Raw genomic sequence first — 13,933 nt, forward strand, 5'->3', positions numbered from 1 at the left:
TCAGCATGGCTTCAAGCAAGGACCGCAGTTCCCTGTACTGCACGGGCGGAGCACTCTGATGGTCCTTCCTGCATCCAAAGACAAAGGCAGGCTTAGGGCGAGGTCAGGGTACTCCAAGAGCCCAGGTCCTAGGGCAATGGGGAGCCATGTGATTGATCAGAACACAGGGCCAGGATCTGCTCTGATAAAAACCCTTGCCCCAGCACTTATTTAGATGCATGACGTATTTAGACACATTCCTCATTCTCTCTAACACTGTTTCCTCATCTATTAAATGAGAGTTAGTAGTACTCTCCACATAGAATTATTCTAAGATCAAGTCAGATCATGTATGCCAAGCACTTAGCAGTATGCTCAATAGTTACTAAGTCTTTATAAATGACAGTTATGATTATTATTGTTGTTATTAAGGATACAGTGGATTTTCTCACTCAGAAGGACCTCCTGGTGAAAGAAGTTCTGTCTAGAACTGAAGGTGCATCAAGAGATGCATCTGGTCATTGTTCTCAGGTAAGTGATAGCTCTTCTTGGGGAAGAAGGATCAAATTTGCTCTGTTACCTAGATGAGGAAAAACTGGATCAATAAGGAAATGTTATCAGGACCTAGATTTTTATTTCAGTATACAAAAGAACTTTCTAAGAGTCAAAACTCTGTACAGATAGAGGGGACTATCTAAGAAGAAGTGAGCTCGCTGTTCTTAGAGATTATAAGCAGGGACTGAAATTACTTTTGGAGATGCAATCATTGGGGTGCTGGTTAAATGTGAAAAGTAACACGCTGAGGTCCACTTGAACCTGCATATTCTATAGACTCAAAGAAGGCAACCGTCATTGACTAGTCTCCTTGTGAGCTCCAAGAAGCCAAGGACCAGTTTCATCTTTTCACTTTACCTAAACAGAGCTAGATGCATTATAAATTGATGCTACATAAAAAATGTTAAATGAATGAATCACTACTTGGCAGGTTATAAGGTAGCAGTATTGGTTTCCTAGGGATGCTGCAATAAATTATCAATAACTGCTTGGCTTAAAACAACAGAAATGTATTCTCCCACAGTTCTGGAGGCTCTAAGTTTTGAAATCAAGGTGTTGGCTCCCTCTAACGGCTCTAGGAAGAATCCCGCCTTGTCTCAGATGCTAGTGGTTGCCAGCAATCCTGGTCATTGGTTTGCAGCTGCATCGTTCCAATTTCTGCCTCTGTCTTCCCACGGTCATTTTCCCTCTGTCTGTGTCTGTCACTGTATGTCCCAAGCCTCCTCTCCTTATAAGGTCACTAGTCATTGGATTTAGGAGCCCACACTATTCAACCCAGAGCAGAAACTAAGGAGAAACCTACGCTAACCTTCATCACTTGGCCTTTCTTGAACATTGAGAGTAATCTATTGAGCCTTCTAACAGGCGCTCCTGTTTCCTTCTTCATTTCTGGAAGCTCTAAGTTTCAATCCTACACTGACTGTCAAGCCCTGGTTCCCCCATCTTTAAATTCTTTTCAGCAAGCCCTAGCCAGTTTGGCTCAGTAGATAGAGCGTTGTCCTACGGACTGAAAATTCTCTTCAGCAATTCTCACTCCTTTTTCCTTGTTCCAGTTGTGTTCCACTTCAGAGGAACCATCTCAGTAAACATTCTGGGAAATTAAAGTCAAAATTAAAATAGTCTAAAGATTAATAACCAACCCCCTACCCATCACGCTCCACAATTCTGACCAAACCAGCTTTCTGACTTCTTCTTGTATAATCCCTTTCACACGATGGCTGGCCACACTGGCTACTATACTCTGAGTAACCCCTACACTTACCTACCAACATGTTCTAGCTAAACCTGATCCTTCCACAAATCTAAATCTACCTCATCCCTCATAGCTCAGCTCAACTACTACCTCTTGCTTGAAAGGTGCTACCAGTCCCATAACACCGACCTGGGAGACTTTCAGCTCTGCATGGGCACCTCTGACACTGCTCTTGCTCTATGCTTTGCTACCCTGTTGGCTTCCTCATCCCACCCTCACTGGGATTCATGCCCCAGATTTAGAGATTTAAATCTAGGAAAGGACAAAGGGAGAAAAGAAACAGAAGTTATTCAGTGTATTAGGCAGCATGAAGCATATTATGAATAAAAAGTAAAACTGTAATGTAAATGCTATTTTTTTTGTCAATTTTTAGAACCAACCTAGAGTCAAATCACAAAGACTTAGCTATGGTTAAAGAAGAGACCATAACCTGACTGGTGTGGCTCAGTGGTTGAGCGTCGACCCATGAACCAGGAAGTCACAGTTCGATTCCCAGTCAAGGCACATGCCCAGGTTGTGGGGTCAGTCTCCAGTAGGGGGCATGCAGGAGGCAACCAATCAATGATTCTCTCTCATCATAGATGTTTCTATCCCTCTCTCTCTTACTTTCTCTAAAATCAATAAAAACACCAAAAAAGAAACATTATAAAACATTACAAAAATACTGTTTACATGTAGGTTATTAATCATCAGAACTAAAACCAAAATGAGTTAAAATTAGTTTCCTTTAGGAAACAAGGACAGAGGACTGTACCACTTCATTATAAACTTCATAGATTTTTTGCCGAAACCGGTTTGGCTCGGTGGATAGAGCGTCGGCTTGCGGACTGGGGGTCCCGGGTTCGATTCCGGTCAGGGGCATGTGCCTGGGTTGCGGGCGCATCCCCAGTGGGAGATGTGCAGGAGGCAGCTGATCGATGTTTCTCTCTCGTCGATGTTTCTAACTCTCTGTCTCTCTCCCTTCCGCTCTGTAAAAAATCAATAAAATATATAACAAACAAAAAAAAACTTCATAGATTTTTTATTTTTTGAATATATTACTTTGTTTGATTTTTAAAAGTGAAAACATGGAAACAAAAGTTACTATATAAATATGATTTTCCTCCATCATTTTTTCTAAGACATCAAGCATTTTGCTAAGGAATAATTTCCCATCTTGACCCTCGGATCTTTTAGTCTTACCATCCATTTTAACATCCTTCATTCATATACTGACTACCTATTAGGAGAAAGGCATAGCACAGTGAAAAAAATGGCATTGTCCCTGATCTCTTAAAGATTATAAAGATACTAGAGGCCCGGTGCACAGATTCATGCACATTGAAAGGAAATTAATTAGAAGGTGGCTGACAGGGTGGGACTGGGTAAGACGGACCAGACACACCCTGGAGCCAACCTCTTGCAGTCCCTCCCCTGGGGCAGCGTCTGTGGAGGTCTGCAGAGTGAGCAGGGTCCTTCCGGCAGGTGGGTCCCTCAGCCTAAACTGCGGGGACCAGGCCAAAACCAGCAGTCTGCCATTCCCCAAGGGGTCCCAGAGTAGTATGAGAGGGCACTCTACAAAGTCGCTGTTGCTTGGCAGCTCCTGTGTTGAGCGTCTTCCCTCTGGTGGTCAGTGAGTGTCATAGCTGCCGGCTGGTTGGCTGGTCACTTAGGCTTTTATATATATAGATATAGACATATGTTGAGGTGAGACAAAAAGCAAGTGAATATATAAGAACTACCAAGTGTTTGGGAGGTGCTATAATAGCATAACCAGGCAGTTAGGGAAGGATGTTCTGAATGAGACTTGAATGATGGAAAGAAGCCACTCATACAAAGATTTAAGTTAAGAGTATTTTAGGCAGAAGGAATAATTAGGAGAAAGGGAGTGTGGGGGGGAAATTCTAGACTAAAACAAAAGGCTGGTATTTAAAAATTATATCCATGAAATAAATACAAAATAAAAATGCTATTAAAAATATGCAGAGAATTAGAAAGAACTTTTTTTTTTACTCTCTGTTTGATATTATACAGAAACCACACTAAAATGCCTTTCATTCAGTAAAAGGCAACAGTTTATATACAGGGAATTTTATTAAATTGGCATAGTTGGGACCAAAGAGATAAAACGGTCACTGCCAGCTTATCTGCAGACCTTCCTTTTAACAAGCTAATGAACACAACCTGAAACACAAGCTAGTCTTGCAGGCCTAAGAGACAGTGAAGGGGTTTCTTCAGAATTTAAACATATTAGCACAACCAGTCATATAAATCTACATGTAAGCCAATCTCCTACAGGTTTGGAGATGGCACTCGCCACCTCTGTGAAAAGCTGAACACTAGGAATCAAGTCCCACCCTATTGTTAGAAGGGAGGACAGTGGCAGTGCTTGCTGAACCAAAATTATCACCAAAGCTCAAAAAGCTGACCAAATTCATTTAACCACAAGCCAATCTTATTTAAATCAGGACTGCCCGAAAGAAATGCTCTCTTAGCCATTCATGATCTGAATTCTGGTGTATGAGATCAATTTAAATATGGTACACATAAAAAAAGTCAATAAATAAGGCAGTAGCCAACTATTACTCATCAGTAGCTTTTTTGAGATAAGCTATCAAGTCTGCCCTCTCTGCACTCTTCTTAATGCCAGCGAAGAGCATTTTTGCTCCAGGGATGTACTTCTTGGGATTCTCCAAATACTCCATCAGTGTAGCCTCACCCCAGGTGATACCTTTGTTCTTGTTGGCATCCGTGTAAGAAAATCCAGGGGCCTGACCTGTCTTTCGCCCAAAGAGACCATGGAGATTTGGCCCAGTCTTGTGCTTGCCTCCCTTTTCCACAGTATGGCACTGGGCACACTTCTGAACAAAAGTCTTCTTGCCCTTCTCAACATCACCCATTTTTAAATCGCTCGTTAGTCGCGCGCAACACGGAGATGCCCACTCGTGAGCCGGACGTCCCGCTCTCTCAGAAAGAACTCTTCCAAATTCAAAATATAAAAGCAGAGGAGTTACTCAGTTTTCCCAGGTCTCTCCCATGTGTACAGGAGGGTATGCATGTTACTAAATTTGGTTTTTCTCCTATTAATCTGTCTCATGTCTATTTAATTAGACCAGCCAGAGACACCTTAAAGGTAGAGTAAAGTTTTTTCTTTCTGAACAGTTCTGGCGCATAAGCCAGAAGAACTCACTGGATGGGACATTGCTAGCTACTGGGAACTGCAGCAGCTGAGAATTCTGTGATGTCTGAAAAAACGTTGCCAAGAAAAAGAAAAGGTCGCCATTATTCTTATCAGTGGACTTTGATGGAAAGAGACAGGCCTTTCTGGAGTTAATTGTTACTAAGTAAAGGTTCGGAGAACATTGATTACTGAAGCATTTTCCTGACTGATGAAAAATAACGCAGTAATGCGCATCTACCCCTGCTAGAAAGTTATTCAGTGTATTAGGCAGCATGAAGCATATTATGTATAAAAATTAAAAAGTAAAATTAAAAAATATGAAAGCAGAAATAAAACACTTAATAGAAGGGTTGAAAGATAAAATCAAGAAAATCTCCCAGAAACTAGTACATAATGACAAAAAGATGAAGAATTTTCATAAAGAAAATTAGATGACCAATCCAGGATGTCCAACATCTGAATGGCAGTTCCAAGAAGAGAGAACAACAGAGTATCTGAAAGAAAAAAATTCAGCTCTATTTGGTTTGGTTCAGTGGATAGAGAGTCAACCTGTGGACTGAAGGGTCCCGGGTTCAATTCTGATCAAGAGCAATCCAGGCTCAATCCCCAGTAGGAGGCATGTAGGAAGAGGAAAAAAGGGAAAGGAAAGAAAAGAAAAGGAAAGGAAAGGAAAGGAAAGAAAAGAAAAGAAAAGAAAAGAAAAGAAAAGAACAGAAAAGAACTCAAGAAAATTTCCCTGACAAGTAGCTCCTGGAAGCTGCCCTGGCCTTGACCTGGCCCTCAGGTACATGCAGAGGTGGAAAGGTCAGCCTGCCTGGTCTCTCACCTCAGAAAGGCAGAAATGGCCTTCACCGCCTCCATGGCCACCTCCAGCACAGGGCTGCTCACTGCCTGTTGGAGGGCACGGCCAGCATCTCTGCACATGGCTGAGCTTGTGAACAGCTTGATCTCCTCTGGCTGCCTAAGTGGCAAATGAGGAACGAGTGAGTGAACGATCACTGACCCCACCAGAAATAAACACTTCACTTCTTTCCTTCACTGCTTCGCTCACCGAGTCAGGATCTCAGCAAAGAGCAGCATGCCCTGCTTGTGCAGCTCTGTGTTGTTCATCCTCAGGCTTCCCTGCAGGCTCCTCACCACCGACTCGATCCCTGCCTCAAAGTGACATGGCAGAGGCAGGGATCAGTGCGCGGTAGTTCCTTCACTGACCGCCCAGGAGAAGCGAGAGGCTCTGCACAGCACATGTTTGTTAGCAGCCCCTCGAGGAGGCACCCTGACAAGGTTGAGCTGATGGAACAAGACGGTGAGATCTTGAGGGCAGGCCCTGATCGGATTTATCTCTGTCTCCCTGAAACCCAGCACAAGCCAAAGCACAGGCCCTGGCACTCAAAATATTTAGTGAATACCTACTGCCTGAGCTGCACCTTCCCCACTAGACACTCTTACTGCTCCTCAAAGAATCACACTGGACCTCCCCTCCTCCAGGACGCCTTCTCGGATCCACTCAGGCAGAGCTGTGGGTCTTTCCTGAGCTCCCACACCTGCTGTACTTTCCTGTAGCACAGCCCCAGTCAGCTTGTTTATATTTCTCTCCCTTTCCAGCAGACAGGGACCGCGTTATATGTATCTCTAAATATCCAGGTCCAAGCCTGGTGCCTGGCTTAGAATGGGAACACAGAGCCTGGCCAGCGTGGCTCAGCGGTTGACGTTGACCTATGAGCCAGAAGGTCATGGTTCAATTCCCGGTCAGGGCATATGCCCAAGTTGCAGGCTCCATCTCCAATGAGGGTCCTGTCCTGCAGGAGGCAGCCAATCAATGATACTCTCTCATCATTGATGTTTCTATCTCTCTTACCCTCTCCCTCTCTGAAATCAATAAAAATATATATTTTTAAAAGGATGAATCAGCCGAACCGGTTTGGCTCAGTGGATAGAGCATCGGCCTGCGGACTGAGGGGTCCCGGTTTCGATTCCGGTCAAGAGCATGTACCTTGGTTGTGGGCACATCCCCAGTAGGGGTGTTCAGGAGGCAGCTGATCGATGTTTCTCTCTCATCGATGTTTCTAACTCTCTATCCCTCTCCTTTCTTCTCTGTAAAAAATCAATAAAATATATTTTAAAAAAATAAAACGATGAATCAGCAAAACTTAGGGACTAACTGGATGGGCAGATATCTGGAGTACAGGAAAGGACTGAAGAACTGTTGGGATAGTACTGCTTGACTATGGATCTGGTAATGAGTCTGGGCTGATGGAAATGATCAGAACCAGCGTGCCCCGCCAAGATGCAGGTTAGTCCCTTATCACTGCTGTGGCTGCCCAACTTCAAAGTGCTGTCCTCCCAACCCAGAGCTAGTATAGGGCCCCACACCAACCGTACACCGTGTGGCACTTGGAAAAGAAGAGTGGCTCCTCTGCCAGAAGTATCAAGCAGTTGTAGCTGGACCAGATAAGCACTTCGCTGGAAGTGGAAAGATGCTCAAAGAGGAACTCTGGTGACAAGAGGGAAAGAAAACAATAAATGACAGCTATGTAATCATGATCCCTTAACTAATGCTGGGGCCTTAGGTTTCTTCAGCATCTCACACCTGTTACTTTATCTGTTCACACACCCTCTCCATGAAACATGATCATTAATTCAGATAAACCTGAAAAATGCCCTCAGGGTTATGGTCCAACCTCATTATTTTAACAGATGGAGAAACTGAGACAGATAGAGGTATTATTAGTGGTAGAGATGGGACTAGAATTCAGAGCCCCTGATTCTCAGATGGGCAAGCAGCATGATGCAGAGAAAAGAGTTTTTAAAACCAGAAAGGCTTGATTTTACATCCCTTTTCTGCCAATGAATATCCTTGTTAATTTAAAGCAGTTATTTCCCTTCTTTGATTCTCAGTTTCCTTACCCATAAAAAGAAAATATGAGGGCCTAAATGTGGCAACATTTACAAGCACCTTAGGGAATATTTCCTGCCTCATAACAAGCCCTTGGGAAAGATTAATTCCCTTTGCCTCCCCCCGGTGCATGAGTCTTGTCACCAGCCCACCCTGGGTGTTTTTTCCTAGATGGTCAAACAAATGATGAAGATCAGTAACAAACTGCTCAGGGTCATATAAGAAAGCTGGAGCAAGAGAATTGAGACATCATGAGGCCTACTTCCTAGAGTCTGTCCTATAAAACTGAACCTGCCCCCAGCCCATCCCTCCAGGATGTATTTCACCGAACCCCACCAAGACTGCTGCTGCTGCTGCTGCTGCCTCAAGGGTCACCAAGTCAGAACTCTAGGGTCCTTGGAGGAAAGGTCAAAGGGGCCCCTACCTGGGATGTCGGCATGAATGAAGGCCGGGGCATGCTTCGCTGGCGAGTGGACCAGCACCGCAGTTATACAGTGGGCACTGGCCACCTGCAGAATCTCATCTCTGGAAAGGAGGAGCTGGAGAAACAGGAAGCACAAAGTGCTGGTTACACACCTGACAGGACCGGAAGGACACAGCCTGAGTGCCTCAGGGCAGGAACCTAAATGTCTCTGAATCCCTCCTGCACTACCAGTACCAGGCATGAGGATGGTGCTCAGGGAGGGCAGTTACAGGCTATGGAAAGGAGTCTCTGTGCACAGCAGCAGTTGAGAAATAGAACAAAACAGTGGCACTGAAAGAACACGAAAACCATCACCTAGAAGTGATATGTCTCACCACCAGGATGGCAACAGCAAAATAAACACAAAAAAGAGGTTTTTGGTGTGTGTTGTTTTGGGAGCGGGGGGGCGGGGGGGGGTGGGGGTTCGGAGGCACAGGACTTGATCTTTAGATTTCACAGGCTTTGTGGGGACCATTCTAGAGACATCCCAGGGGAACAAGGAGGAGCAGTCTGCTCTAGCTTTTAACCCCTAACTCACCGATCCCCAACTGTCCTTTCCCACTTCTGACCAGAGCTCCTCCTCTTCCCTGCAGGAGTCCCACAATCTGGTCAATCAATGATACTCCTGCCAGCAGATGAGGATTATAGCTCTGCCAAGCCCTGTGCTGAGCCCTTCAGACAGACAGCCAAGCTCACGTCCCACCCTAAAGAAGACCCTGGCTGATCAACCACAATATGGTGAGGTAAATGCTGTGACTTAGGGGCACCTTCTACCTAAAAAAACTAGGGTGACAGGGGAGCCCTCTAGGCCTTGAAAGCTGAATCAGAGATCAACATACAACGGAAGGCAAAGGGGAAGAGCATCTGCACAGCTAGCCGGGGTGTCCTAGTGTAGACAGGACCAGGGAGAAGGTGTATATGGCTGGAGCACTGGGCTGTGGAGTAGAAGACACGGGTGAGTGAGGCTGAAAGGTAAACAGGGTCCAGAGAAAGAGGCTCTAGGCACCACGCTGAGAAGCCTGAGCTGTATCCCTAGAACAGTGGAGGTAGCGTTGTTCCCGTTGTGGCAGGTATTCTTCACTCCCAGCAGCCCGGATGTGAAGGGGAAGATGCAACATAAGGATTCACAACTGAAAAAAATTGTACTTTGAGTCTTTGAACGGCACGTTGTTTGGCTAGTAAGGAAACGCTTTGTAAATCCTAGACGGAAGGAGTGGGGGATGAGGACAAGGCTCGGGACATTCGGGTTCCCTCGTTACTGAATCTGGAGACGGAATCACAAGACAAGGACCTTTTTGAGCACCAAAGGCAGCGTGGTCTCTCCTGGTGGCCCCTCTACACCGTCCGCACTTTCCGCCAGGGCTGACTTGTTCATGATCATGGACACAAAGAGATCATACTTGAGCAGCTGCCTCAGCAGACCTGGAAAACAAAGGGGTGGCAGTCAGGCAAGAGGAGCAGAGCCACCAGAGGACACCTAAGGGAGCTCCTCAGACAGCCCCTCGGAACGTCTTTATGTCTCCGAAGATATTCCCAGGTACTTTATTTTGTATAATGCTATTGTAAAGGGCATTGTTGTTTTAATTTCTTTTTCAGATAGTTTGTTGTTAGTATTTGGAAGCACAACTAATTTTGTATCCTGCAACTTCACTGAATTCATTTACTAGTTTAACCGTTTCTAGGGTTTTCTATCCCTACATATAAAAAGCCTGTGTCTGTGACGATCGTGACCAGTCACAATGAGGGTGGGTGGGCAGGGCGGCGAACACAGAGGGCAGTGGCAGGCGGGTGGGCGGGGCTGCGAGCAGCAGCAGGCAACTGCACGCGATTTCACACCCTGGGCTTCTAGTATATAATTATAGTACTCTTTTAAACAGAATCCTCCCTTTTTCTGTGCAACCTCCATAACAGCACTTACGACACTAGACTCTAACTGTCCACATCTGGACTATGAGCTCCCTCAGAACAGAGCGTGGGTTTCATTAATTTTATAATTCAGGGCCCAGCACAGAGCCTGGCTCAGAATGCATGCTCACTGTGTGTGCCTGGACTGTTCATAACAGTTCTTGGCTCCAACTGGGAAAAGAAACTGTTGTCACCAGACTATGCTTTTCCCTGTAACTCCTGCCTAAGGAGCCTCAAATAACATGCAAAGAAGCCTGGACATCACCCTGGAGGCTAGAAGAAGCTATAGATAGTTTTCCAATAGGGAAATCTGACAGGATGCAAGCTGTATAGGGTGAAGATGAACTTGGAAGCAAGTACAGGGTGCACCAGGCTAGGTAGTGAAGACTGGAGGCAGAAAAATGGCTGTCCACTTTCTTTCCTCTTCTCCTTCCAAAGGCAATATTCTTAAGATGCCACACCAACCCTACGCATCTTTCACAGTCTGTGCATCTTATCTCCCAAACCCACGGCTTTGCTAAGTAGCAAACTTCCCCACCACGAGAGAGCCTATACCTCAAGTCCTCAAGCAAAACCTCAAACCCTTTCTCTCTGTTCTCTGCAGCCTGATGTTTTACCCAAGCAATTGATCTGTAGCTCCTTTGTCTGGGCACCATCCAGCGTGGAAAGGAAGAGAGGGCACAGCTTCTCCCGGAAATGGCCCGAAAGCACCTCAGCTGCCGCTGGTGAAGAGTACAGCTTCCCATAGAGGTAGCAGACAGAAGCTTGCACCCCCTCGCTGGGGTATACTAAACCTCTTACCAGATGCTCCACCAGGTCACCTGTCCAGAAAACAACCAAGGGGCCAGGGGAACCGCACAATGTCAACTGCTACATGAAACTATAAATATTGCTCTCAGTGGGGAAGTGATGATAATCCCCAGTAGTCTACCACAATAAATTATTTCTGGGCACTTAATCAAAGGGGAACCTAAAGTTTGGATAAGTGAGGTGATTTACTCTTGGTTAAGTCCTCTGTGTGATACTTATTGCATTTTACTGATAGAAAACAGTGCTTCTAGATTTCAGAATTAATTCCTCCTTCCACCCAAAAGGAAGATTCATACTAGGTACTTAATTAGTTGTTTTAAAATAGTGAATATAAAGAGCCGAAGACCAGAGTTGAGAAGCACTTTTTCAAATTGGCCAACATAGAGTGCATTTTGTAGCTGGAAACCAAAGCCTAGAAAAGGAAGTAATGAAGCTGTAGACAATGAATGGACCGTCCGGATGGAAGTGATCAAAGCAGGTGAAAGGGGGGCAGAAGCTCTTCCTCAGAGGCCACTCACGATGCTCCATTACAAGCTTGTCGGCCACAGCAGGGATGGCATCCACCAACTTGCCGAGAAGGGTCAGGGTGGCCAGGCTGCCTCGCATGGAGGGCATGTTACAGAGCTACAAAAAGTGAACATATTCCACTCCATAAATTAGGGTCAGGACAAAGCTCCCACAAAATTTACCTTGCCCTATCCACACCAAAGCCCACATTGTGCGTGTCTCTCCCCACTATCAGTAATCAGCCTCTTTAGCTCAGTGTCTGCCTCCCCACTGGTCTGGGAAGTTCCGGGGGAAAGACTCCTCTCAGTTGGCAACATCATAAAGGCAGAATTTTGGCTTGGTGCAAAAAAAAAAAAAAGTATTGCTATTATCATTGCTATAGCTACTGTTATGGAACACTCTATATGCTTGGTACTTTACAGGGAGAGTCAATAGTATATATTTCACCTTTTCTATTGACTAACTGTAGCACCTTATGTAAGACCCTTAACTCCACTTGTGGGAAATGATAATAATATTAACTTCATAGGGTTGTTGGGAAGACTGAATGAGATACTGCATGTAAAGCACCTAAAACAATGACTAGCATATAGAAAGTGTTCATAGGGTTAAATGGCATCATCATCATAAGTACTAATATATATACTTATAAATCCAATCTAACAGATTAATCACATACAGAGTAATTATAGTGACATGATAATTTAATATCATTTATAATTACATGTTGCTCTTGGTGGTGTTAAGATAAACATGTCTTCCTTTGCAAAAAAAAAAAAAAAGTGATTCTGATCATTCCAAAATCTTAAACACAAATGCAAAAGCTGCTTGTTTAGTTGGTATCTTTGACTATACTGGAGAAAGCAGGTTAAACACACCCACTCAGTGCTTAGTTTAGATGCTGATAAAACAAATGCCTTCAGAACAAAATACTGCATACAATTCAGACCAAATAAAAATACTAAGTCAAGATAATGAACTTATTTTCTTGATAAATTCATCAAGGAAATCTGTATCATATTTAGGAGGACATAAAGAATGGCCATGGATGATTACGCTAGAAAGATGGGACTTCACCACATGGAGGTAGCATTTGGGAGATTGAAAGGGGAAGGTAGGAAGTTGCAAAGAGTACTGAAGCAGGATCAAAAGACCCAGGCCCTAGCTCTGGCTCTGCCACTGACTCAGTGACCTCAGGCAAGTCCCTTTTCCTCTCTGGATTTTCATCTCCCATCTATTCAAAGAAGGGTTGGCCCAGCTCTGATATCTGAGGGGTACCCACAGCCATTGACTGACCTCTTTGTGGCACTCATCCAGCAGGCAAGGAATGGTCTGTTCTAATTTCAGCTGAGTTGTAAGCTGGGTAAGGACTGAACAGACACAATAGCATCATTAATCAGAAGACAACCCAGAGTTCACCTTCTATAGCCCTTCTACTCAAAGTCATTTGCTTGTGCTAATTGGTATTAGTCTTTTCTGTCTCCCTCATTAAACCATGTGTGCACATCCAAACCAAAGAATTTCTGTCTCACTGTTTTACATCAGTAGTTCACAATTAGGCTGCACATTAGAATCACCTAGGAAGCTTAAAAAGATACCAAGACCAATTTAAATCCGAATCTCTAGAGAAAGAACCTAAGCATGTAGATATTTTTAAAGCTCCCCAGGTCAGTCTATTGGGAAGCCAAGGTTGAAAACTGCTGTTTATATTAGCTCTACTTTTTCCCTTCCTCAGAATGTGCTCCTTCATGTACTAGAAAATAGAATTATGACTGAGTTCCTTTGCCAGTAATTGCCAACAATATCACATCTCAACCCCAAACCCACCCTTCTATACAATCATGTGTGATGCTCCGCTGGTGTTTGGAGAGGGGTAGAGAAGAGGCTGGCTCTACAAAGTGTGGGAAAAGCTGCCAACGAAATTCCGCCGCTGCTGTGGGAGGCCCTGTCACTTCCAGGTAAAGGCTAATACAAAACAGGAAGAGAGCAGGGAGCAAACAGGAACAGAGAGGAAGGCGCAGTCCTTCTCCCTCTGGTTTCACAATCTCCACCTAGGGCCCCCACCTCAGTGAAGCTCTTGGAGTCTGTCTGCTGAGGGTTTTGCAAGCTGTACTGGCACCCATCAGAAGCGAATGGCTTTAGGATTAGAGCCCCACTCAAGAGTGGCCTTGAGGAAAACAGTGAAATCTCCCCTCCCCAGCCAGTAGTCAGAACTTCAAGTGTACATTTGTTTGTCCACGTCCTCTAGAGCAGTGGTTCTCAACCTTCCTAATGCCGCGACCCTTTAGTACAGTTCCTCATGTAGTGGTGACCCCCAACCATAAAATTATTTTCGTTGCTACTTCATAACTGCAATTTTGCTAGTGTTTTAAATCGGAATGTAAATATCTGATATGCTATATGTGTTTT

At 44.6% G+C, this 13,933-nt stretch overlaps 1 protein-coding gene across 1 annotated transcript in view; it reads right to left on the reverse strand.

Annotated features, from left to right (window-relative positions):
* Positions 1–13,933, reverse strand: part of MEI1 (meiotic double-stranded break formation protein 1) — a 51,830-nt gene that overhangs the window by 33,421 nt on the left and 4,476 nt on the right. Inside the window, 9 exon segments of the mRNA XM_006776003.2 lie at positions 1–68; positions 5,773–5,907; positions 5,998–6,097; positions 7,321–7,437; positions 8,264–8,378; positions 9,594–9,724; positions 10,825–11,028; positions 11,536–11,641; positions 12,821–12,894. The exon segment at positions 1–68 is cut by the window's left edge and continues 68 nt beyond it. Of these exon segments, the coding sequence (XP_006776066.1) occupies positions 1–68; positions 5,773–5,907; positions 5,998–6,097; positions 7,321–7,437; positions 8,264–8,378; positions 9,594–9,724; positions 10,825–11,028; positions 11,536–11,641; positions 12,821–12,894 (1,050 nt within the window).

The sequence above is a fragment of the Myotis davidii genome, unplaced genomic scaffold (genome assembly GCF_000327345.1).
Source record: "Myotis davidii unplaced genomic scaffold, ASM32734v1 scaffold428, whole genome shotgun sequence".
Classification (NCBI taxonomy): domain Eukaryota; kingdom Metazoa; phylum Chordata; class Mammalia; order Chiroptera; family Vespertilionidae; genus Myotis; species Myotis davidii.